At 41.5% G+C, this 26,483-nt stretch overlaps 1 protein-coding gene across 7 annotated transcripts in view; it reads left to right on the forward strand.

Moving 5' to 3' along the window:
• The window catches only part of TTLL11 (tubulin tyrosine ligase like 11), a 39,131-nt gene continuing 12,648 nt past the window's right edge, over positions 1-26,483 (forward strand). For 3 of the 7 annotated variants that reach the window (XM_064676638.1, XM_064676635.1, XM_064676637.1), the window contains exons 1-6: positions 249-939; positions 7,325-7,421; positions 8,821-8,954; positions 13,914-14,489; positions 15,127-15,222; positions 15,760-15,878. In XM_064676638.1, the coding sequence (XP_064532708.1) occupies positions 304-939; positions 7,325-7,421; positions 8,821-8,954; positions 13,914-14,489; positions 15,127-15,222; positions 15,760-15,878 (1,658 nt within the window). In that variant the 5' untranslated portion in view covers positions 249-303. Of the gene's footprint in view, positions 167-232; positions 940-7,324; positions 7,422-8,820; positions 8,955-13,913; positions 14,490-15,126; positions 15,223-15,759; positions 15,879-26,483 lie in introns of those variants that run through there. The other 4 variants (XR_010435430.1, XM_064676636.1, XM_064676640.1 and 1 more) reach the window with 3 other exon arrangements.

The following is a 26,483-nucleotide window of genomic DNA, read 5'->3' on the forward strand; positions in this document are numbered from 1 at the left end:
GTTTGAGTCGGGCAGTGTAAGAGTGTTTAAAATCCGGATATGAGGGGCTGGAGCAGCACTGATTGAGCTGAACCCAAATAGAGCGTGGGAACACCCTTTGTGAGGAGGCAGCGCTTTGTAACGGCGGCGGGACCCCCGCCTCACGTGACAATCGCTCCACCACACGGTAAGGAGCGGATTCAGTGTCTGAGCCCCCCGGGAAGGGGTTTCGGTGGTGAACAACACGGTGGCCACAGGAGGCCGCACCCACAGCCCCCCCTGAGGCGGAGCCGCCGTGAGGGGGGAGCTCCGCCCGCTTCCAACATGGCGGCCCCGCCCCGCGCCCTTCGAAATGGCCTCCCCGGGAGCGGCGGGCGGCCCTGCCCCTTTCCAAAATGGCGGAGGCGGCGTCAGCGCGTCACGGCGGCGGGGGGCGGGGCGAGCGGGTCACGGGCCGCGCCGCTGCCATGGCAACGGGCGGGGAGCGGGGGCGGGATGGAGCCGGCCGGGATGGAGCCGGCGGGGATGGGCATGGAACCAGCGGGGATGGAGCCGGAGCCGGCGGGGATGGGGACAGCGGGCATGGGGGTGGAACGGGCGGGGATGGGGACGGCGGGGATGGAGCCGGCTGGGACGGAGCCAGCCCGGGAGGCGGAGGAGCCCCCGGGGTCCCCGGCCCTGCCCGCCGAGCCCCGGCAGGCCGGGCCGCCCGGCGCGGCGGCCCCGGGGGAAGGGGCGCTGCCCGGCGCGAGCGGGCGGGAGCGGGAGCGGGGCCGGCGCGGGGCCGGCGCGGGGCAGGGCCAGGGCGGGCGGGCGGCGCGGGGCAGGGCCCGGCGGGCCCCGGGCCGGCGCGGCGGGGACGAGGGCGGCCGGCGGCCCGGGGTCACGGTGGACAGTTCCAAGGCCAAGACCTCGCTGGAGGCGCTGAAGATCAGCCTGCGGCAGCTCCGCTGGAAGGAGGTGAGCGCCCCGCGGCGGGACCGGCCCTCGGGGGGCTCCCTCTCCTGCCCCTGCTCCGGCCCGGCCTGGCCGCGCTGCTGGGGAGACTCCCCTGCCTCCCCTCGGGGTCTGCCCCGGCAAAGCCTTCCTCCCTCCTCCTCCTCCTCGCCTGCCTCCCGGAGCAGCGCTGAGCTGCTGAACCGGGGGTCGTCCTGGCTGGGCCACCCCGACCCTGGCGTGATTTCTCACCACATGTCACGCCCGGAGCTGGTTCGATTCGTGGTCGCGACCTGCCATCGCCGGGTACGCGGGGCAGCACAGGGGGCAGTCAGATATTGCGCTGACGGAAAGGGCAAGAAAGAAACCCGCTCCTAATGTGGAAATGTTTGGCGTGTTGTGTGTGTTCGCATTTCTCCCTGCCACCCTCCCCTGGGGGTTTGGGTACGTGGAATCCCGCTCGTGGCAGCGGCAGGAACTCTGAGCCGGCAGATCCGCTGCCTGATCCCGCGGCAAAGCCGCTGCCATCATCTCAAAAGCGTGTCGGAGAGCGTGGTGTATGAATGAAATAGTGCTAAGCCACCGAATGAGGCACACATAACAGGCTTTAGCCTGCTAATTTACTTTATGTAGAGGAGCTATGGCTATTTTTTAATCCTGCTGCTTGAGTCATGTGTTTTCTCTGTGCTGCATGAGCAGTGTCTGCCTGTCTGTGCTGAACTGGAGTCATAGCAATAGGGGAGCTGGCACAAAACAGATGCTTTGGAACTCCTTGTTTAACTTCTCAAGAGATTTTTTAGATATATCTTACTATAGGTGGTAAACTGTTCTCAAACTCTAAAGATTTTCTTTCACCGGTAGCTTTACAAATGGCTTTTTAGGAGCTGAGATGGCTTCTAGGAACTTTGTGAGGAAGTTTTGTAAGAAAAAGGGTACTTGTAGTCCATTTGGAAGGGGGAAGTTGGAGGGGAAGGGCAGGATAAAACCTGAGGATGATCTGTTTCTCGCGTGCAGAGCTTGCACAGAGCTGTGTGATCTCTGACCTGCACCTGCTCCACAAAGCTGCATTTGGGATCCCACTCACGAGATAATGACACTTCTGTGCACCTGGTGCGTTTTAAACAAGGTTTATACAGACTTGGAGCAAACAGTATGTTCTGTGTTGTTCCTAACCTCAGAGTTAGATGCTACACATGTATTTTCTGGAGAATTCAGTGGCAGTAAATGTTACTGAGTTTATTCATAATGTCCCAAATACCTAATTCCACAAAGACACGTATGCTCGTGCCAGGGAGTGTAATGCTTTCTCCTTCTTTGACTTGTTAAAACTTTGTTTCAAGATTTTTGTTATTTAAATCCAGTGGGAGAATTTCAAAACCTCATTGCAGGAGCGCCCCAGTTCTCAACTTCTGCTTGTACAGCAAAATAGTAACAAACACACCAGAGCCTTGAAATTAAAACCTGTTACATTTACCTCTCTTAGCCCCCAGTGCACCTGTGGAGTGTCTGTCAGCAGCCTTGCTCTGTGTCCTGTGCAGGAACATACAGAGCAGGGGGACTTCACACCTAATTTCTTTGTTTTTATGGTTAAGTTTTATGTTCAGGGGGCCCAAAGCTGTTCCAGTGAGTGTTTCTGGATCACTGGTATCAGTTAGCCCTGCAGACTGTGCTGGGAACGAGCCACACTTAGTGGTAATTTGGTCTTTATAGCTTCCAGAGACTTCACTGTTTTGCATATGTCTTGCACTTGGCCTTCTGTCCTACTAATTGACTTGTTTCACAGGCTCTTGTTCCTCTCATGAATCTCTGCATTGCAATAATCAGCTTTTTCCTTCCTGCTCTGCATCCCCCAACAGCAATCGCTGCTGCCTTTGCTTCATCTCTCTGTTTTCTGTCTCACTCAATATCCTTTCTCCTCCATCTCCTTCTTCAGTCAATATTTTTCATTTAGTCTGTTGCTTCCTCTTCTGGCCACTTTGTATCTTAATAAAGAAGAGGCCTAATGTGGAATTTTGTGGTGCTTGACTGCACCATCTGGGTAGCTGATAACTCATTCCTTAAGACAAGTCACTCTCAGGTCTTCCTGTATATTTACAGCTTACAAATAGGTTAATAATATGAATGTGATGTTTCCTTTTGTCAAAAAAGTATACATTGATACAAGAAAATATGTGTCAAATCATGTTTCCCCTGCCTTTTTTCCCACCCCATCCTGAAGGTGGAAAGAGGAATGAACCAGTATTAGCTCTGACTCTGAACTAGTGCTGGTTACTTTGTGGAAAACACAAAGGTGAAATTCTTCTAGGATGGGAGCAAGACAAACTCCTGCCTCCCAGCTGGCAGACTTCAGTAGACACAGGCAGTCAGTCAGCAAGATCTGGTCTGGATCTGAAGAGAAAAATAAACAAAATTAAGAAGAGAAGTCCAAGGAAAACTTTATTCAAGCTGCATTTAATTTTGAAAGCTGTCCCTTTCAGATGTTTAGAGAAATAGCAGTAAGATATTTGTTCAAACCACTGTCACCGACGGGCAGAGCCTCGGAGCTGGTTGCACTGTTACAGCAGGACCAGCAGAGGGAACACGGATGTTGCTTGTAGGATCCGTACAGATATGCAAAAAAAGTCTTGGAAGCAGTAATGAAATGCAGATATTTTAAATACTGATGTTTCAGTAGCTGCTATTCTGCTGTCATCCCTTGTATAATACTTTTCAAGTGATTCTTCTTCTCCTTTTCCACTTCTCTTACATTTTTTCCCATTGCTGGTTTTGTTTTGTTTCTGTTTCCTCTGTTTGCTGCTGGATGTGTTGGCTGGAATATTTTATTGAGCAGGAGACAGTATAATGTCCTTTTTAAAGTGGTCTCCTTTTCATTCATAACTTTTTCTCTCCAATGTACAGCATTTTATGGTGTCATTTATCCTTTTTTTTAGTTTTTTTTGTTGTTGTTTTGTTTTAAGTTGTGCATTCCAAAACCTCTGTGCTGTAGTTTCCGTGACTTGCTGGAAGAGCTTGGTTTCAGTCACAGTCTGTTCCCTGCAATGTGCTCCATTTGCAGAAGTAAGACACAAATGCACCGTGTGATTACAGAATTGACCACATGGTAGTAGTTCATTAGTGAACTGACATATGGTAAATGCCATAATAAGACACAGAAAAATTAAGAATACTCTGAACATGGCTGATATTGGTGATAGTTTATTCTGTGGCACTGATACATGAGGAAGGGGTGAAGGAGTCCAAGACAGAGCAAGTTGACCATTGAGATTCTGTTACCAGAAGCAAAAGACAGGAAAAAAACCCAACTTTCTTCTTTCAGCTGTGGGAATTTGGAGTGAATTAAATTATCAACTGTGATAGGCCTGTCTGGGGTGGACCTTTTAAAAAGCATTGCAGAATTTCCATGTGTCAGTGGAGCAATTCCCATCACTACATCGGACCATCTGATCCGGCGTGACAGATCCTTTAAATGAACATGATATGCCAAATGAAATAATGGGCACAAATTGAGCTTGCATCTCGAGTTTATTCATCACTTAATAAATTATTTCTTCAGCAAGCTTTCAATTACCAGGAAAATGGAAGAAGCAGATGTCTCAGGCATCAAATATCCCAGCATCGAGCGTTCCATTTGTCTCGCTGTTCCGGGGCTGCGTGGAGGCAAAGGGGTGGCTGGAAATTTTATGCTGGGAAAGGCTGACTAGAAGACAAGTCATTTAACTTGTCATTAAACATGATGGAACAGGCTGATGTGACCCGTGAGACAGTTTAAAGTATTGGCTTCTAATCCAAAGGTAGAAGCGACCTGCCTCGCAGATTTGACTATGATGGATTGTTAATGGTGTCAAAGTTGTGGAAACAGTGCCATTCTCTTTATGACTTCTTGTTTGTTTTGTTCAGACAAATGTTCTCCAAATGTGAATAAAAAGAGATTTTAAAAAAGGATGGCTCCAGTCACCTTTACAACCTCTGTCCCCCTGTGGGTGGGACCATCTTGGCTTTGGCTATTCCAGCTGCCACAGGGGAGGTGAAGATAGGAGGTTTTATATCCATCTTTCTTTTTAGCCAGTGCCTGCGCCAGGAGCTGGAAATGTAGTGAAAACTCCTCTTCTACCACAGGAACATTAATTTACATCTGCCTGTCACTGCCAGAGGCGCCAAATAATCGAACTTGTTGGCTCCTCTCCAAACAGTGCTCTTATGTAATAGTGTAGTGCAGAATGGATAGAATCCTCCCCAGCTCGTTCCGAGGAGTTTGATGCCATTGTTGGATAAATCCAGATAATCTTGGTTCCTCAGGACGTTGCCATGCTGAGTTGCTGACGTGGGGCTGCAGCACTGCCACGTTCCTGTCCAGAGCTGCTCCCTCCTCATCTGCTCTGAAATGATTTCTGTGCAGTGTTTGTAGAGTGCTTTGATATCCTCCTTAGATGAAAGGTGTTATATAAATGCAAATTTCGTTCCTTTCATTTCAATTTCATTTAATAAATAAATATATTGTTCGGGTTTTAGTGGGAAGGGCGCTCTCAGACCGAAGGCTGCATCTGTATTCTGGATGTACCTGTGGGGAGAGGTTAAGGCCACTGATTGTCTTTCAGAGCCCAACAGAATTAATTTTCACTTGTACAAAAACAGATTTTGCAGGCTGAATAATAATGAAATAAGTGCAGAATCCACTGGCTCTGTTAAATTGGGTTTCTCATCCCTGCAAGTAAGGAAACAGAGAAAGGATGCATTCCTCAATTAGCATTTTAAATTAATTTTTGAAGGCTATTTACAGAGGAAGCTGAAATTTTAATTAAAGTAGCAAATAAAGTAATGCACTCAAAAGCTTTATGAGATTCTTTTTTTCTGTCATACTGGAAAAAAAAATAATCCAGTGCTTAAAGAAATGTTTTAAAGCAAGACAAATTGCATTTGGAGTAAGGAACAAGATGTTTCTGCAAAATACTGCGGTTCTTTCAAAGAGTAAACGGTACTGGGGGATGAGAGTGGTAGATATTTAATGCAAATGTGCCCTAAAAATGCTAAATATAGCTTATTTATTTGAAAAAGATATAGCCTAGTCATAGAAGTGATTCCTGTGAATATATCCCATATGGTAGTTAAATGGCATCTACATGGAGCTGCAGATAAAAAGGGATTTTTTTTGGATTGATAAATGGGACTGTGTCTGAGAGAACAAGTGTGAAAAAGAAGAGAACCTTCTTTACACAAAACTAATTGGGGTTTTTTAAACCACTTTACTACTATTAGAAACTTGCTCTCAGTAATTGGCAGCGCTGCTTCTGAGCTCTTTAGACTGCTTAGAAAAAGGTTGGTCTTTTTGATAATAGAAAACAAACTATACAGTTTTCCAATTTCCAGTGAAATCTTGTGTGAATTGGAAAAGAAACTGGAACACTTAATAGTGTTGAAATAATTGCTCTTAGTTCTTAATAGTTGAAATATATATGCTCAACAAATGATTAATGCAACTGCAAGCTTTTATTTTAATTACAGGCTATTAGTACCAGAGAGGAATTAATACTGTATAAATTAATACTTATAACTGAATATACATAAATGAATAACGCAATTATTTCACTTAAATATCTTGCTTTGAGTATCCATTTTACATTTATTGCAGCTTGGACACCAATGTAAATGGGCTTACTCAGAAAGTGCTTTGCAGTTTTAACTTACTGTAAATTTAGAGCAATATTCCTCCCTATAGGTGTTCCCTGAAATAAAGAACTAAAGAACAGAACTGTTTTGTGCTCATGTGAGGCTGGGAGCTCGTGGAGATGCCACGTGGTTGGGGGTGAAGGGCCTGTGGGTGTGGGTGAGGGATGTGGAGAGGGGAGCACAGACCAGGCATTAAATGGTGAGTTTTGTAAGAGTAGGAGTTGACTCAGTAACTGCCAGCAGTGACAACTCCTCCATGGCCTCTAGTGCTTGTGTCCCTTGGTGGTTGCTTGTCATCCCTTAAACTGGGAAGGAAAAAAATCCAACCCCCCAAAAACCCCAACCCCAAAGTCAGTGTTTGCTTCCCAGCTGTGGCACTTGCTATTGCTGTGCCTTCAGGTGCCAGAATTAAGTCCTTCTTAGTGGAATTTTATTCCCTGTAATAGTATTTTAAATTATAAATGAGCCATGCCTTGGATGTGGTTCATCAGGTGGGGTTTCCCAGTACAGCTCATGCCTCTCAGTCATTTGGGTTTGGTTTCTAAAAACCTCTCCTGGTTTGTTAACTTAAGAGCCTCGAACTGATCCAAATATTCTTAGTTTTGTAACCCAAATACAGAGCTTGTTTTCTTTTGACACTCAGAAGACTCTTCTTGAGTGGTTTATGCTCACTGTGAGTGTTTAGAAAAGAAAGGAATGAATGGGTATTCCCATCTTGCTTCAAAACTTGTCTCTTGTCTTCCAGTTTCCTTTTGGCCGCCGCTTGCCCTGCGATATCTATTGGCATGGGGTGTCGTTTCATGACAATAATATCTTCTCAGGTCAAGTCAACAAGTTTCCAGGTACTTGACTTCTGTTTCTGGTTTAAACAAATGCTTTAAAAACGTGAATATTTGACCTATATCTGTGTTTTCCTGTTTTTAATGAGAATTATCTGCTTAATCAGCTGATAGTATTTTTAGCATGTTACTGGGCTTGGTAGGTGATTTCTGCTTAGGGGGTAAGGATATGAGAATGGGTCTCTTGAACAGTTTTGAAATTTGTTTTGGAGAGAAAGTGGTTTTGATGAGAAGAATACTTCAAACACGTGAATTTAGGAAATATTGGAGTGTCAGGCTATAATTTAAGTGAAATGTGCAATTACTGTCTGTTATCTAGTGCTGATAACAGTGCTGTATCTTTGGATTTGGTTTTGATTCAAAGTGGAAAGAATCTGTTTTGTTTCCTACTCTGGCTTATCTTGGGGAGAAGCTCGAAGCAGAATTCCTTAAATGGATTTTTTAATATTGAAGAGTTCATGTCAGTCCTCATCTTATGATGACTCTTCTACTTTTTTAAGCTCCTTTTTTTTCCCATTTAATCCCTGTTGAGATCTCTCTAAATAAGAGCTAAGAGCTTAAGTATTGACTTATCTAAGCCCTTTACTTCAGATTTATTGCTGCTGTTAGTATGCTGTGAGCATAAGAACCTCAGATATCGAACTCCAGGCTTTATTTTACCTTGGCTTTCTCCTGCCTCAGGGAAGTTCCCACTCAGGTGTAGGATGCTGTTGTTTTGTGGTGGTTTCAGTCAGTGTTAGATGAATGTTACCTCTCTGTATTCTGGCTTCTACCTGCTTAACAAGTGGCTGCACAGGAGTCAAACCAGAGCCCTTCAGAACCAGATCTGGTTTCCAGGACTGTTGTGCTAACTTGATGCTGGGTTTTACTAGAAACTTTTCCATAAAAATAACACCTTAGTCATGTTCCCAATGGATACAGGATTTCAATAAATTTAAATAAATAATAATTAAAAATATATATATGTGAGTTTGTTTTGCTGTTCACAAAATAACCCGTTCTTTGTGATGCAGTTTACTTAAATGACTGCAAAGTAAACACAAAGTGGTTGATTATATTCAAATGGCATTTTTACACATTCCTGGAACAAGAGGCAATAAAAATAATTTTGGATTATGGCAAAGACAACAGTTAATATTTGAGTGAAGTTTTCTGTCTTTGAGCTGTATTTTTGGTAATTAATTTTTTTCTACTATGCTACAGTAACACATACGATGGGAAATGTGGCAGGGGAACGCTACAACTATTTTGTCAGATTTTAAATTTTAAAAGGTGTTCAGCTTTATTGGCAGCAGTGACCAGAGTGCCTTCCCAGCAGGGTGGGTAATGATTAGCCATTTACTTCTTGGATGAGACTTGAGAGTGGATTTTTTGTCACTTCTAGACACTGTTCTTTTCCCAGGCATGATGGAGACAGTACGGAAAATCACCCTGAGTCGGGCCATGAGAACAATGCAGGACCTGTTTCCTCTTGAGTATAACTTCTACCCTCGGTCCTGGATTCTGCCAGAAGAACTTCCCCTCTTTGTGGCTGAGGTAGATTACTTTTACTCTCAGAATAGTACAACTTGTTGAATGTTGTATCCATGTAATTCTTTAGTCTTCTACTGAGTTATCTGAAATCACACTAAGGGGCTGTGAATGACATCTTTTCCAGTTTGTCTGGGATCAGTCATAGCCTGGACGAACTGCTTTTGTTTGTTATGTTCTGGAATAAGCTTCAAAGCAGTTCTGCTTCTCTGCCATTCCAGAAAAGAGGTCTGAAAGTTGAACCTGGTAGAGCCATAAGCCCTTTCCCTGCACGTTCTACTGGCCTGGGAGGGTTCCAGAGCAGTGTGGGGAGTGTGGTGCTTCACCAGCTTCATTGGCACTGGGGTCTTTTTAGTCCATTTGACCTGTTGTATCAAAATCCTTCAGAAGAGCATTTTGTACTGTGCCTTGTTAAATACACTCACATCTCCTGTCAGACTGTTGCTGTATTTAACTATTCAGAATGTAATTAAATACCATTCTTTTTCAGCTTTTTGGAGGAAAAAAAAAAGCGATGCTGTGTGTTGGTGTTTTGTTCTGTTATTACAAATATTTTTAAAATCTTGTGTGTGTTTGTTTAACCCTGTCTGACTCACCCAGTGCCTTGCATCTCACAGTGTGCTTTGCTTGGAAAAGTGAGGAGGAAAAGGTCTGGGCTTTAACAGACTCCTGTACTCTGTGTTACCTTTTAGATAATTACCATATCCACCATCCAATTGAATTCATTAACATATTTTTTTTTTAATTTTTTTTTTTTTAAATTATATTTATTGTTTTTATTCTTTTTAACACACTCCTCAAGCGTGCTGGGTCACTGCTAGGAACAGTAAAAATGAATAATCCCGACAGCACTTCAGCCTTACTGCTGTACAGACTGTAGGACCAAGTTTAGCCACGGCGGGTCAACCAGTGCAAATAATTTGGAAGTAAACTTTGAGAAGGGTGCAGTGGGGGTGTGCTGGGGAGTTTTTTGGGAGGTGCAAGGCACTGCTGACCCGGGCTGGGCCAGGAGGGGTTGAGCTGCAGGCGCCACGCTCAGCCCCGTGCGCTGGCAGCAGGTGGCACTGCGAATAAACACTGCTCTGCTCCAGCACTCACTGCCGGGAAAACGAACCGGGTTTTCTTCCAAGAGTAACAGATGTCCAGTAACACACTCCTAGGAGTTTCCTTTGCATATGTTCTTCCATCTGTGTTGGAGAAAAGCATAGTTCTTGTTATCAAACATTATATTTTATGTTGTAAGAGTTTATGTTCTACTTAACACGAGTTCGGAGTGTAACCCCTCCAGAACAAGGAAAAATACAAACCCAAACATTCCAAACCCACTGTGAACCATAAAAGGTTCAGAACACTTTTCACTTGCAGTTTTGGGAGTTCTCAGTAGGAGTTCTCCAGTCTTTTCTGTTGCTTATTTGTTCATATGTGGTGGTGTTTGCTTTGCAACTGAGGGACCCTAATGCTGCCAAAAACGTCAGCTCTCCGAGACTGCACTTCAGCTTGTTCACAGACAACAGGAGTTCAGCACTGGTGGTGTCTGCACATTAGACATGTCCCTGGAGGAGCTGGAATACACTGGAATATGAATTATCAAAAGTCACAAATCATGTGTCAGTGTAGCTGTAGGTCACACACAAAAAGATGGTTTGGTGCTGTTTGTAATGTAGGATTTTGTTGCAAAGGGCAGGACTGAAAATGAACACCTGTGAGATTTTGTCTGTAATAGAAATGATTATTGAAAGAAGAAACTCCTTGAGAATTTAAGTCTTGCTGCCTCCCCAGATGCACTGCAACATTTCAAAATGATTTCTCTCTCAAATATTATTGTGCCTCACTTTGGTAGTCACGATTGTGAACTTTTTCATACACGGGTATCAATAATGAAATCAAATGTTTTCAGCTTTTCCCACTTTCCCCTATGCCTAGATTCAGGTAGAAAACACTACAGGCAATATTAATCTTCTGTGCTGTGAAAGCCAGTAGTTGGTGAGAAAACTGCACTCTTGAGTTTGTGGTGGATGAGCTTCAGATTGGAAATACCAGCAAAAAGGGAGTTCCCTTCGTGTCATTTGTATTGAAATGATGATGGGTATTTTCAACAAGGGCTTAAAAGTTCATTTTACTAAGTAAATATGTATTTAGCTATTTTCAATATTCACCAATTTTTAACTTTATAAAACATTTTCTACTGACATGTCACTTTAACAGAAGATGAATTACAGATAAGCAAATCTCAGGTGTTGCAGTAGTTGCTCCTTCACTAGCAGAGAAGAATCTGTTGGAACGTGTGTGCTAGGAACTTACTTCTAATAAACCCTGAATGCGAGTTTCTGAAAAGTAACTAGCTTGGGATTCAAACCAGGACCTTGATTGTTCTCCTACTTCCTTCTTTGTGTTGTCTGTGAGGATGATGAATAGACCAGTATGATTAATTTTTAATAAGAATCTAATTTGGACAGTCTAATTTCAGCTTATTTTTGGTGGTTTAATTAGGTTTTCAGCTTTTGGATACCTCTTAGGCATAGACATGAATATTCTGGTCTTTGTGCTGTCAAATCTTATAGCCCATTATATGCATTTTTCCCAGAACACTATATTCATTCAGCCTGTGTTTCCTTATGAAAGGCAAACCCACAGATTTTCCCCAAACTCTCCTCTTGCTGTTGACTGTAAATGGTTAATGTGTTTTTTAAAGATAATTTCCTTCTGTCAAGCAAAGGACACAGAAATATCTCATTTCATATGAACTAATTTTCCTACATGAGTGAATTTTCTAAGTCTGGACAAGCCTCCTCATAATGAGAATTTGAAAGAATGTAGTTGAGGGGATTGTGGAGAATTTGAAGACGACTGTTGGGAATTTCCTTGAAGATCAAGAAACCATCTGTTTTCTTCAAGACAGTCAATCTGCTGAAAAACGGACTGACTCTGGATTACTATTCCCCCTTTCCACACCAGCCTATCTTCATCTGCCACATGTAGGTTTTGATGGACAAGAAAGCCTCAATAATGTCCAGGCTGTCTAGTCCATCAAAAATGAACTAGAAAGAGATGGAGAAAATTATTTGTTTTTTATTTTAGGAGTAGAGTTAAGCATGAGATCTCTGAGACCAGTGGCTGTTACAGTGCAGTGTTTTTGAAAAGCAGGTTGCTGTTGCATCTTTAGCACTAGTCCCTGGAAAGCATCATCTCCTTTGGAAAGGTGCTGCTGGAGCGGAGCAGGAGTAGCCTGAGGGGTGAACAGCAGACGTGGGCCTGGGAGGCAGATTGTTCCACCTGGTTTCATAAAGGTTCTGTGTAACTTTCTGCCCTGGTAGACCACGACTGGCCCTTCACACATCCAACTGGAGTCATATCAGGGTATGTTTGGTCATGGAGGGTTCAGATTAACCAGATCTGTCTCTGCGATGCTGAGTTTAACAACGATGAACCAGAGAACTCCTCTGCTCTGCAGAGTAATGTCACATCAGGGGAAGATTATTCTATAGTGGTAAAAAGACTAGGGCATAAATCCTGCTTTCCTTCTTTGCACATCTAGGCCTGCTGATCTACTTGGACTTATTTATCCATGTGCCATTTATGTAAGCCTGACCTCCAACTGAGGCATTTTATCCCTCAAAGTGACCTATTTTGGAGAAGGATCTTTCACTGAGTCAGTGTGACACCTGTCCACGAGAAAAATCCTAGTCTGGATAATGGATCTTGAGTTTCTCCTGCAGGAGTGTGACTCTCAATGAAATAAATAACTGGATAAGGTGGAGCCAGAAGTCCTTCAGACCTTGGGAATGTCACTGCTGGCAGAGCTGGGCCTCTCATGGGGGTTGGCGGCTTAATGTCACAGCAGAGAAAATCACAATGATCTGACCATGCTCAGCCTTTTTCTGTGGGCTGATTTTTTCCTCTCACTCTGCAGGCCTGATGGTGGCAACTGATTGTTTTTTCTTTGTTAGCTTGTGTCCTCAGGCTTCTAAAAGTCAATCTCCAGTTTTTGCTGGCAAACCGCAGGGCACAAACCAGATCTCCGCCTCGGTTCAGCACGTGCCTGGCTGGAGGGAGAGAGTAGCAGCTGCAGGTCTGGTGCCCTGAAATGTGTGGATGCAAGAAAAGAATGATCTGTGCTGTGACATCCCTCCCTCTTGAAAGGACGAGGTTTTAAGTGCTTTATTCTTCTGAATCCCACGAGTAGCTGATAAACCCGTAACCTGCATCCTGTGTTTTCTTTAACTGCTTTCTTTGTTAGGGCTCCCCTTGCTTTCTCAACTTCACCTCTGCTAACTGAGGCATCTCCATCTCTGCAGTTTTGACTTTTGCTATACAAGTAATAAATTAAAGTTTATTTAGGCAGTGGGAAATACGCATGTAACAAGAAAAATCTGATACTCAGCAGATGTGTCAGTGACCTGGTTATATCTGTACATGGCTCAACATTCCCAGTTTTACTAACACTGGGCATCTGATTGTGAAAAATATTCACAGTGAGGGAAAAAGATATTGTCAGTGCCAAATTTTTCCTTTATTTTTCCTTATTCTGGTACTGTTTGCATTCATACCTGAATAAATCAGGCATCTTTCCTTGTGTTGATGATTATCTTCGTCAGTTATTGTTCAAAATGCAGCACAAAAGTTTAACTTTGCAGTTTCATATACTACTAATGTGGATCTCCTGAGATATACCACGTTTCCTTCTGCAAATTGGTACAGAACATAAAAAGAAGTTCTTGAAATCATCTATACAATGGCTTGTTAAATAAAATTACTTTTTGTCTGTACTAGTAATTCCCTACTCATGCTTTTTTGTTTCTCCTTGTGCTTCTCAGCACTGTTTATCTCTGCCCTTTTTGCATGGTGTTTACTACTCTGGGGGTGTGATCATGCTGTTTCTATTTATTTTTGTTTACTGGCTTTCACAGTGTCAGCCCTTCTTCCCCCCTCAGTCAGTGCCTTTCAGTGCAATACTTTTCCTTCCAGGTTCGGGTGATGAAGGACAGCGATCCGTCCTGGAAGCCCACTTTTATTGTGAAGCCTGATGGAGGCTGCCAGGGGGATGGAATCTACCTCATTAAGGACCCGAGTGACATCAGGCTGACGGGAAGCATCCAGAGCCGGCCAGCCGTGGTCCAGGAGTATATTTGCAAACCACTGCTCGTGGACAAACTGAAGTTTGATATTCGTCTTTATGTCTTGCTGAAATCCTTAGAACCCTTGGAGATTTATATAGCCAAAGATGGACTTTCTAGGTTTTGTACGGAGCCCTATCAAGAACCCACTTTAAAAAATTTGCACCAGGTTTTTATGCACTTAACCAACTATTCACTAAATATCCATAGTGAGAATTTCATCCATTCTGACAGTGTAAACACTGGCAGCAAGAGGACTTTTTCAAGCATTCTGTGCAGACTGTCTTCCAGAGGAGCTGATGTCAAAAAGCTCTGGTCAGATATAATTTCACTGGTGATTAAAACTATTATTGCACTGACTCCAGAACTGAAAGTTTACTATCAGTCTGACATCCCGTCAGGAAAGCCTGGGCCAACTTGCTTCCAGGTAGGTTGGAATTTCTGCCAGAAATGCAGTCATTTCTGTGCATGGATTAATTTTGTGGATGTTTAATGCCTTTTCCAAAATGTTTCTTTAGTGAAAGAAACAGTGATCAGTGAAAGAAACAGTGATCAGTGTTGCTGATCACTGGTTGGGTGTCTGTGTGTGCACACACTGGGCAGCATTGTGGGAGCTCAGAGCTTATGTTCTCCTCACCCAAGTCAAACCTCGGTCTCCTGACCTGTGTTACTATCAGCCCTAAACATATATGGAAGATTTTCAGTGGGTGTAATTTGCCACTAACATTAATCACTCCAATTTCCATCTTCTGCATGTTAGGATTGAAGATTTGCAGCTTCCTAATGCATCTGTAATCATGGCAATTTGAAGATCCACTTGTCACGGGTGCCAAGATTCCGTGTTGGCAGATGCAGTATTTAGGGATGGGGGTGGTGTGAAAGGAGCCATTAGTATCCAAGACAAATGGCTTCTGTAATTATTCAGCAGTATATAGAGTTTGTTAGTTGTTTATCTCCTGCCCCTCAAATGTTTCTTCCTCAGTGTTGCCATATGGACGACCATTGCATTCTCTAGGAGAACACTGGGAATAGAACTGAAGTAACATATTGCTTGTTATGCACAGATTTTAGGGTTTGACATTCTCCTGATGAAAAACTTGAAGCCCATGTTACTAGAAGTAAATGCAAACCCCAGCATGAGAATAGAACATGAGCAAGAGGTAAGACTTCTCAATGTGATGGTGATATTGGAATGAAAGTGCTTAGGTTGGGTTTTCTGGGCTTTTTTTCCATGTTTGAAAGATGAAAGCTGTCTGCTAATATGAAACCTCCAAGGTTCTCTGTAATTTTCTGCTTTGAAATCATTGCTAATCTTATACACTGCAAATATGACTTATTGGAATAGTGAAAGCTCTCCATCATCCTTGTCATAAATGCATTTATTCATCATCCCCTGCAGTTGCTAATTGTGTTTAGGGGATTGGTAATAGTCTTTTTCATGTTTGTATACATGATATAAACAGTAACATTGGCAACAATGTTTTTTTTAATATTTCAGTTTTCTAGAGAAATTTGCCCCAATTTGCTGTAACATCATCCTGAAAACCTGACAGTGTTTGTGTATCCTTGAAGAAGTGTTTTGTAATCCATCACTGCGTATTTAAAATATAGATGATGGGCGTGAAGTTTGAGCAATAATGTGAGCAAATAATCCTTGGTTCTGTAGTGAATAATTGTTATCCCTTTGTGATGTAAAGCTTTCTCCTGGAGTGTTTGAGAATGTCCCAAGCCCTGTTGATGAAGAAGTGAAAGTTGCTGTCATCAGAGACACTCTGCGCCTGGTGGACCCCCAGAAAAAAAAGAGGAAAGATGCCCAGTAAGTGTGTTTGATTTTCTGTGGGGTTTGCATCTGTACCTTGCAGTAAGTATAACAGTGAAATATTTTTTCCCAGTTGTATTAGTTTATCCAGGACACTGAGTTCCCACCTTGGCACTGCCCACGTGCTGCTTTCCTGCAGGAATGGTGGAAGTTTGGGAGGAGCTGAGGCTTTAGCTGAAGGAACTGAAAAGTTCCACAAGCTGATAGGAAATCAGGATTTATCAATTCCCCTGGAGTATCTTACCCTTAACTGGTGCAAACAGTTTAGTAAGTCAGATTTATTTATTTGTACTTGAGGCCTCTTTTTTTTATTCAAAACAGTCACGAGCTGTAAGTTTGTTTATTAATTTGCTTGAAAGTCACAAATTACTCTGAATGAATTGCCCCATTGGAGCTGAAAAGTATTAATATTGTATTTAGAAATTGCTTCCTTGATCTGTGATAATAAACATAGTTAAATCTGTGATCTAGAAATGAGAGGAGCTGCCTGAAGCAGCTTGCACAGGAATGCCAGTGGTGGGATAAGGCTGAGAGAAATCATATCTTCTTTTTTGATAAACCACCTTATTTGAAGCAGTTTCTTGAAGACATGAAAGGGAGATTTTTTTATTATTTTTTCCCCAGAAATTCTTGCTCACAGCCTGCCTCCATACTAGAATACCCACTTTGTTCTTCTCTTGGCACTTAGTGGGACCCTGAAATATGTTATTCACATTCTATAACGATTTCAAGTGCAGATTTGCCGTCCTTTTACAGACTGAGTTCCACGAACAGGACATGACTGATACTACCTACAAGTTCTGTAATATTATTGTAATATTATAAGATCAAACTCTTCCTTCAGAGGCAGTGCCACACATAGAGGTTCCTGTGGTCAGTGTACAGAACGTTTTGCAAAGCAATTTATAGCCTGTACTTAACCTCCACCCTTAAGATTACTTCAGTGCATGGAGCTGAAAAAGATCATTTTTTAACCTGTAATTATGTAACTAGTCGTGTCTTTTTTTTCTGCTGCAGTTATGTCAGGCATTCATTAACTACATATTAGATATGGAAAAAAAGGCAAATGATAATTACAAATAAATTGCTGGAGGATGCCAGTGTGTGTGGAAGGCTCATTCAACTGAGGATTCCTCTCTGATACATTTGGAGTGCTAAATAATTTATAACAGGATTAGCTGGGGATGAGATAAACCATTGGCTCTTCACAGCAAGAATTCAGCAGTGACGCAGCTTTTTTTTCCGGATAATCTGGTTAACAGAGCATCTTGTTGATGAATATTTCTGTGTCTTCATAAATCAACCCTATTTCTTGCTGCAAAGGGCAATACCCTGGTAATTTTTTTGTGTGGATATGCAGGAACTCGAGTGACAACTGGCCACCCTTCAGCTGAGATTTACTCCCTCTGCTTCCAGGTTGAACTGGGGATGGTGTGTGGAGCTTCTCCAGTAAAATTTGGCCTATTGTTAGAAAAAACCCTGAAAGAATTCCTGTTCTAACGTCAGCAAAGATTGTAGACTCAAGTTTTGATGCTAATTAAGTAATGGACATTAATCTCAGTAAAGTTTTAGCAATATGTGTAACACAGAGTTTGAACACACAGGGGAAATACTGAAAAGTCTGAACTGCATCTCAGGTAAATATTCTGCTGTGGAGATGGATTTGATTTCCTTCTAATTATCTCCCAGATTAAAATAAATGAAGCATCTAAATGAAAGTGAGTTTTAGAAGTCATCCTGAAGTACTTCATTATCAGGAAAGATTAATAGCTCAGAATTTTTTTTTAGTTTAATTTTTCCTCATCTTCATGGAGTTTTGATATGTTTTTTCCTCCTTCTTTCCATGTGATGTATAATATTGAAAGTTAAGTTGACTAAAATCAGTTTATCATTCCATACATACCTATTAATTTTTCCGACACAACTCCAGTCTTTACGTGCACTGATCACTAATAATTATCTTGGCACTGCCAATAATTAGTGATTGAAAATCTGCAGTTCCAGTCAATGTACTTAAATATACATGGTGGCTGTTCCACAGTAGAACTGATCCTTTCTTAGTTTTAAGAATTTGTCCTGGCCACTGAAGTACTGAGGTGTGTGGGCCATATTTTGTGCCTACAGCAGTTCTAAACAGAACTTTTAATTCATGCTGAGAAGAGGTTTTTTATTTAATATAGGAAATACCTTCTGTTGTAGAGTTTAGGGAAGGTTTTCTGTGGTTCTGTAAGGCAAAGAGCATAAGGAATTAAAACAGAATAAAAAGTGACACTGTTCTCAAGCCATGCTGTGACCCAGAGGGTGAGTGGTGCCTGGCTCCTTGAAAGCCTTTCTGAAACTTAGGCAGCTGATCAACTACATATTCTATGGTTTGTTTTACATTTTTGCTCTTCTTCACAGTATTCTTTTTCATTTGGAATTTTGCAGGAGTCCAAATGTAGACCTTCTTTCTGCCCTAGCATGGGTTCCTAGACTAGTCCTGTTTTCCTTAGGCATCCTTAATGTGGAACTCAAGTTTCACTCATCATTAAGGAAGTAAAACATTTAATCAAATAATAAGGTACTAACTCTTTGCCTTTGTTTGTGTGGCAGTGCTGTTCTCGTGGATTTTCAGGCTGGAGCAGATCATGGCAATCATCCAGGCCAGTGACATGCTGGAACAAACACAGTTATTTGTGTGATTGAAACTTGTCTAAAGCTTGTGTAGTATTAAACTTGCTCTGGTTCACTCCTTGCAGCAGAGGTGCTGTTCACAGCCTGCTGAAGGTGGGAGAAGGCTTCACCTACAGGAAATTTGCACCGTTAAATGACTGGTCTAATGACACCAAACAACATGGAAAGTAAATCAACGTTACTTATGTAAACAGCAGTTTAATTAGGATAATCACTGATGCAAATCATTGTGTATGTTGTGCCTCCAACAGAAAATCCATTTCAAAAGGCTTCACAAACTTCTGGGTTTCTGTGCCTAATTTGGAATCTTTATGGTGGTAAAAGGTTTTAATTTCAGTGTTTGTTTAATTATTAGCGATTCATTGTTCTTCAAATTGCATTAGATCTGAGGAGCCAAAAGGAGTCTCAGTCTCTGCTGTGAGTGCTGAGTGTTCTCCACTGGATGTCAGATGTTTGACTGGTGGTATAATAGCAAACTGGGAGGATCACTTGGAGCAGGACTGCTCTGAATGTTTTAGGAAGATCATTTATATCATCTCATCAACGCTAATGACCCGCTTTCCTGTCCTGTCAAAAATATTTATGCCCTAGTTTGTTAATGCTAATTAATCCAGCAATAATAAGGACTTCTTTGTATTTTGGGTGCTGTTGTTTACTCTGTGTCCTAGTGTGATCTCTTGCATTTACATTCCTGGTTTCTTACATATTTCAAGACAGAAAATAAGCATTTTATTCTTTTGATAAAGAAATCACAGCCTTGTGGCACGCATGCCATTAGAAATATGAGTTGCTCATGGAATAAAATCTGCTTTTTCCTTGCTGGAGAGGATGAAGGTGCAACCCCCTAAGTAATATAATGACTTTTATTCAGCTCTGAAATAGTCATTGACAGAAGAAAGAATTGAAACACTTTGGAAATGGGATGTAATCTAATCTATGGCTGTTACAAAAACAATCAATTCATTGTGCCCTCCAAACTGAGTGCTTTTGGTTTATTACCTATGATGCCCTTGCTGTCTCACTGCTAGTTTATCTTTCCTTGGGTGTTACTCTCTGCCCGTGCCACTGCAGTGCCTTTTCTGTTTGAAATCAGCCTTGAAATTTATTTGTGATGTTCTGATTTTTTTTTTTATTGCTTTTTAAAATATGTCAGGTACAATTCTCCTCTCTGGACTCTGTGGCTCTAGCAAATGTCAAATATGATTAACTAATTTCCTGAGCAGGAAGAACCCCAATGTGTTCACTCTCAGATTTTTGCAAGATCAGCATACAAACACTGGCTAATGTCACTCTGTTCTGAGAGCACCCTCTAAATATTAATGTCTGTCAGACTGGCTTTTTATTTTGTTCTTTTACTGTTATGTAGTTAGGGAGAAATTCAGTCAAGGTTTTGTAGAGAACTTACTACTCAAAAGGTCTTCCTCTTGCACAAAAAAGATGGTTCATTTTTTCCACTGTGTGGATTACACGACTTTCTCACTTTAAATGATTTCTTTCTCTGATAGAGGACAAAATTAATAGTTTCTGGGGGGAGAATGTCATCTGTATTTAATGAAAACATGAATTAATTTCTGGGCATTCTACTGAACAGACATTCTGACTTAAATGTGACTTATTTTACAGTGGCAGCTTCTACAGGAGATGTCACCTGCTGTGCTCGTGAGCGATGGCTCTGACCTTGTCACTAAACTGCAAGAGGTCTTTACTTAAAAAGACCTTGCAGTAAAGGATCTCTTTTGTATGTTCCAAAGACATTTTCCAAATCCTAGAGCTGTTCTTAATTTCTTGATGTCGAGGATCAGTTTTGTACTTCCTTAAGAAAAAAAAAAAAGTCAGGAAATCACCTGTTCAGCTGTATCCCATTTATTTTCCAGATATTTTTCTTCAGTTTCATAACCTCCCCTGATGTTTGTGTCATGTTTAATGGAAATATGAAAATACACTGTGCAGAACTGTCTCAAGAGCATGATTATCCTAGATTTTTTTGATGATAAAGTCATTCTTGCCATTTATTACTGTGTTTATCTCACTATCCCTATTCTGAGGTTATGATTATGTGACAGGGGTGGTTTAAGAGGGTCAGGAACTCAGTGCACAGGCATATGGACAGGCTGGATGGGAGGGTGCTGGTGCTGCAGCTATCACTGATGGGAAAATAATGACTGTTCTTCAGGCTTGCTGTAACATATCTCAGTTTGCACTGCTGTGAGCAACTGGATTCTGTTCCTCAGGGATTCATTACTCAGGGCTGTCGGTGCCCTTTGCATTATATGGAGCGAGTTTAGTGCTTATCAAAATAAGCACATAACAAACCCGGCTGTGGCAGCATCAGTGGTTTGGTTTCCATTTGCTAATTGACTTTTACTGGAGCTTGAGGTTGATTCCTGTATCCCTTTGCTATCCCTTGGAAATCTGCTGGGGTTTGCAGCTATTCAAATGCCTCTCGAGCACCACCTCTTCATTCCAAGCCTTATTTCTGCCCGAGAGTGAATAAACTCATATGTGTGGCTTTCTGGAGATTGATCTTTCTCCTCTGCTTCATTTTGGAGGCTGACACAATTTTTTTCTCCATCAGTCAAAATGACCCAGCATTCATATTGAGGCTCTTTCTGGCAAAGCCCTTTGCAAGCACATTGAATTAGCCCCTTTCTCTTTCCTAGAGGGCTTTCTGCTTTATTCCTTCATCAGGCGACTTGCCAGCTCCACTATCAATTCTTGTCTGTTCCATTAGCCCGAGCGGCTTTTGATGGGTTAGACATGTGAGGGAGACTTTTAAATGTGATGTTTGTCAATGTTCCTTCAGTTCACATTACTGGGATGTTAACTTTGTTTTTCTGTACTTGGAGAGTATTTATTTCTACTGCTATTTCTCATCCTGGCCTCAATTCAGTTCAGTTTTCTGAAGCAGATGTTGTGGTATCTTGATCCTTGCTCTCTGTTCTTGCTTTTCCAGTTATTTATCTGCTTTATCCTATTGATTAGGACAGGCCCAATTGGAAATTCTCAAACTCCCATGTCCCTCCATGAAGGGAAGGGAGGGATCTGGTAGTGCTTGCCTGACAGAATAGTTCTACGTAGGTTTTAAGAGCCACTTAGAGGACAGTGCCACAAGAGTGTTGTAGTAGAACAACAGAAAATACAATACTGAGTGCAGAACAGAGGCAAATAATTTGAATCTGCTGTGGCAGCAGTCGTAACACACAAAAGACAATAAGTGACTCTAATCTGAAATATAATCTGAAATGTTTTAAATGACTAAAAATGGGTAATAATATTTCTTAAAAAATAGCTAGGACCATATCCCTAGCATAGATACAGGAGGAATCAGTAATTCACTTCAGTGTTTTTCCCTATCAAACCATTACAGGAAAAGTTGATTTTGTGAAAATAACTCTGAACTAGGACACACAAGATGCAATTTCTGTTCCTGATTCAGTGGTTTACTCAGTGACCTTTAGACAGAACATTTTCCTTCTGCTCCCATTTTCCTGCTGTGAAATGAGGATGAGCCTTGTTTCTCCCATGCATTGCCAGTCCTTCTACATGGCCAGTCCTTCTAAATTCATAGTCTTCAGGATATGGCCTGTTGTTATTCTTCATGGTATTAGGAGGGCAGTTTATGTATTGTTACATAAAAATATTACAGAAAAGTTTCCATTTTCTTCTCTGGAACACTCTAGATCTGATTTCTGCACTCCTCAGGAAATATCCCTGATGGTTACTAAGGTTTTCTCCCATACAGAGTGCTTGGAGTCACTGTATTTTTCTCCACAATATCTTAATTTGGTGCATGATGTGCTGTTTGAATATTCAGTATTTAAAAAGGGTTTTTCTCAATATCAGTCTTTGATAGTGTTATTTTCATCTTCTCATTTTTACAATAAACTGGAGAACTTATGGAATATCACTGGAATGCTCACAAACACAGCATTAAATAACTTGACAACAGATTAATTTACATTTATTCCTATTTTAGCCTTCACCATTGCAAAAAATGCTGTTATTCATAGTTCAGTTTTGCAGGCAGGTCTGTGTTTGCTCACATATTGTATTCCAAGCACTCACATCTTGAATGGACAGGCTGTATTTTAACTTGCACATAAAGAGTGAATTCAGTGAATTCTGGAGCTCTTGCAATGACCCCATATTGAGGGACAGCTGGAAGTGCTTACAATGTACTGAGCAAGTGAGCTGATGACAGGCCCAGTTCATTTAGAAATTTTAATGGACAAGAATTGATATGGGTTGCAGGATTTGAAAAGGTTTTATTTTCAGCAGTGTGGAATTAATTGGCCCAAACCTGTCGTGTGCTTGAGCAGTAATTGGTGTGCTCAGTGCCCCCGGCCCAGGGGTGAGCCCAGCTCTGGGTTTGTGTTATCAAATTGGGAATGGAGACTAGTTTGTCCAATTAGACTTGAATCACAATGTTTTGAGATGCAGCTAATCTAATTACTTCTTTATTGACATCTCTTTTCTTTTTGCTCTTTAAAATCTCTCGTGAGTGATAGAGGAAGCATTGGAGATAAATTGAGGAATGTGACCTGTCACAAATATCTCCATAAAATCTGAACTTTCCAAACATTTGAATTATCAAAACATGCTGGAGCAATTACATCTCTTAGACATTCACACCATATTACATTTTAAGTTGATCATTAAAAAGCTGTTTTACCTTTTTTTTTCCTATTACAATGATTCTTAAATAAAAAGAAAACCTTTGTGATAAAATACAGAGAAAAGGAAAAATATGACACTTTCCTCTAGTCTTTGTAGTGCAGCCACAAGAGTTGCTGAAATCTTTGAGGTTTGCCCAAAAGGAAGAAGCTCAGGAAAGTGGGGTGGCAGCTTAGTGTCCTTCCACATGGCATGTGGGTCTAAATATATCTTATATTCAGTTATTTGATTAGAGATTGTAAGTGAGTCTTGATGGTAACAGAATGTGGCTTGAGGCAGATTTGGATGTGGTTTGTGTCCCTCAGCACTGTCCCAGCAGCACTGACTGGGGCAGGAGGAGCCCTTTGACTTCCCTGAACTGCCTCCTTCCCGAACTGCCAGCGTGGATCCTGGAGCTCCTTTGGTGTCTGCACCTGCTCTGGCTGAATTCTAACAAAGGAACCTGCTTTTGTGCTGCTTTGTTTTGTTTTTTAAACCATAAAGTCAGCAATAGTTCACAGCCAGCCCGGGAGCTGTGCTGCATACAGATGTGTGCTGTATCCAGGCGTTGCTGGTGGGAAGCCTCAGCTGCAGCCACTGAGAATGCAGATTAAATGTGGTCAGAGATTTGCTCAAGTTGCATTGGATGTAAAACAATAGCAGTTTTGACCTTACTCATCAAGTAATTAGGTGCTTATTGAAGTGTTTGGTGGAGTCAGCTATCTGCACCTTTGGGAGGGTGAAATTACTGTGGTAGTTAAGGCCATTCACCTTTTCCTATAACCTCTGCTTGCAAAAATAATATTGTAGAGAAGTCCTTGATGTTCTTAGATGTTACTTCCACCATTCAGGGCTTCTTGTATATAGCCTTCAAGGCTGACATCTCCTCAGCCTGAAAAGGGTTAGTGGGTTTGTGTTAAACATTAGCTTAATTTTCAGATAATTTCCAGTACTTGGCTCAGGTTGTTTTGCCCTCAGTGACCAAACATCCACCAGTTCTGAAAGTGCAGTACATTTATCATAGAATGGTCTGGATTGGAAGGCACCTTAAATATCATCTCCTTCCACCCCCCCTATAATTTCTTCTTTATTTGTCAACACAAGAAAGCTGCTGTGGTTTGAAGTTAAAGCCACTTCTTTTCTCTCTCCTAAAGTCTGGGGCAGAGGCAACATCTGCCTGTGCCTTCCCTGTCCAAAGGGGTTCACTGAATGTCCGTGTTCATACAGGGGAGGTGATTAATAGTTAGGCTGGAGTGCAGACTGTTTTTTCCTGACACTTTAATATGTTAATCATTTGAGCTGAGTTCCTTCTATCAGCAAAATCATCTTCACCTCTATGTACCCCCTGGCTTGTTAACATAATCTAGTTTTTGGGTGGTATTTTACTGCAGGAGTAGTGATTCAGCTGCACTCTTCACTACAGAGCTTTTCCCTGGCTTTTGTATGTGCACAGTTTCATTATTAACCTGCAGTTAAATGCTTCTTGAATGAAATTTGATTTTTGGGTATTACCTTAATTGCCTTGTCTAATATGAAGGATATATGTTTATTTAATTTGACATTTTCCCCTTTTACCTTCTCAAGTGTGTTTGTGCTGTGCAGAAGCAACTCTACCTTTAAATTAATTTTTCCAGTTGGTGTATAAACTCCAGTAACTTCTAATTTTCTGTGATCTCTCCCATACTAAACTGCTTCCCACCAGATAGTTTCCATAGCATAAGTGTCCAAGTACATACTGTAAAGAGAAAATATAGTGTATATAGTGTGCATTTATGTCTGTATATACAGCATGGCTACATGTATATAGTATAAAAATGTCTTACTTCTTACCTGCCTCCTTGCCATCTTTACAATCCCTATGTTCTGTGTCACTAAAACTGTGACCAACTGTGATAGTTTTGCATAAAATCTGTGGGAGGAGCCTGGAATACTTTGTCTTGGTTTCAGTTCCATCTCCCAGTTCCCTGGGTGACTCTGGAGTCTCAGGGTGTGCTTTGTGTTCTCTCAGGGGTGGCACAACCCCTGAACAAATTGATTTAAAACAATCAGGTTTCCTGCAGCCTGGAAGATGTAAGAACCAATCGATCAGCCAAGGGCAGACTAAGGTGCATCACCTCACTGTTAAAGAACCAAATCCCTCCTTGGAGTGGGGCTCCTGGGCCACTTCCCAGTGTTTAACAGATAATAGGGAAATGGAATAAATGAATGCTCATGCCTGGATTATATCCCTGAATACCAATGGAAAGTTCTTATGTGCAGATGCCTTCTCAGAATTAGAATTTAAAATAACGTGGATATACATGACAGCTGGAAATACCAATTTTTTTTTTCTTCAACATGAATACTGTGATTTCTTGGGACAAAATTGAAAATTATATCTTTTCCTGGCAAGATGTTTACTGCTTTTCAATACTTTTTTTTCCCCTGTTGTAATTATAGGGTAAATGCAAGCATTTATTTTTGCTAACATTTTGTCTTAAATAGGCATGGAATGAAAAATTAACAAAAAATGGGGTTTATTTCACTGATTTTTGCAGGAGCTTTATTATTCTCATAAGCTTCAGGCCATCAGAAAGTTAGTGCTCTCAGGTACTGCACATAATGAGTATGAATATTCAGTCATAAACACATTTGAGAGCTGTTTGCTTATTCCCCTGTTTATACTCAAATAATGGTGAGGGAGTGCAAAGCAGGTTTTTAAGGGACAGCAGAATTAAGTGCTTGGGATTTTGGCTCGGCTTATGCAGAGGCATTGAGCAGAAAAATAACATTTTCCCTCTTACAGATATCCTTCAGGTGTCAGTTCTGCAGGATCCTGGTTTTATTACATCAATCACAAGCAGCTTAAGGCTTCCAAAAACATAGTCACAGACAGATGTTGAGCCTGTCTGGGGATTAGAAATATCCTCTTCCATTAAGTATAAATTAACTTAATCACCAGGTATGAAAGATAAGCAGCATAAACATCATTCCCTGAAGCTTTCATTAAAATTAAAATTCTATTTAAAACTAGGCTTGTACTTTCTGTGACTTGATCCCCCTTCAAAGAGATTATATCTGCTGTAAATTTTCACAGTGACAGAGTGACAGAAATTAATGTATTGGGGGCAGTGATGTTCTCTATAATTTAACTTCTGCTGCTAGTCATCTTTTAGCAAGAGAGATGATTGGCTTATTTTTAAGTAATAATTGGTCTCTAGTCTCTGAAAAACTGAGAAAGCAATAAAACTGCCTAGCACCCAGTTGCCACAAAATGAAAGCATAAAGCCACATGAC

Source organism: Pseudopipra pipra, chromosome 20, assembly GCF_036250125.1.
Source record: "Pseudopipra pipra isolate bDixPip1 chromosome 20, bDixPip1.hap1, whole genome shotgun sequence".
Lineage (NCBI taxonomy): Eukaryota > Metazoa > Chordata > Aves > Passeriformes > Pipridae > Pseudopipra > Pseudopipra pipra.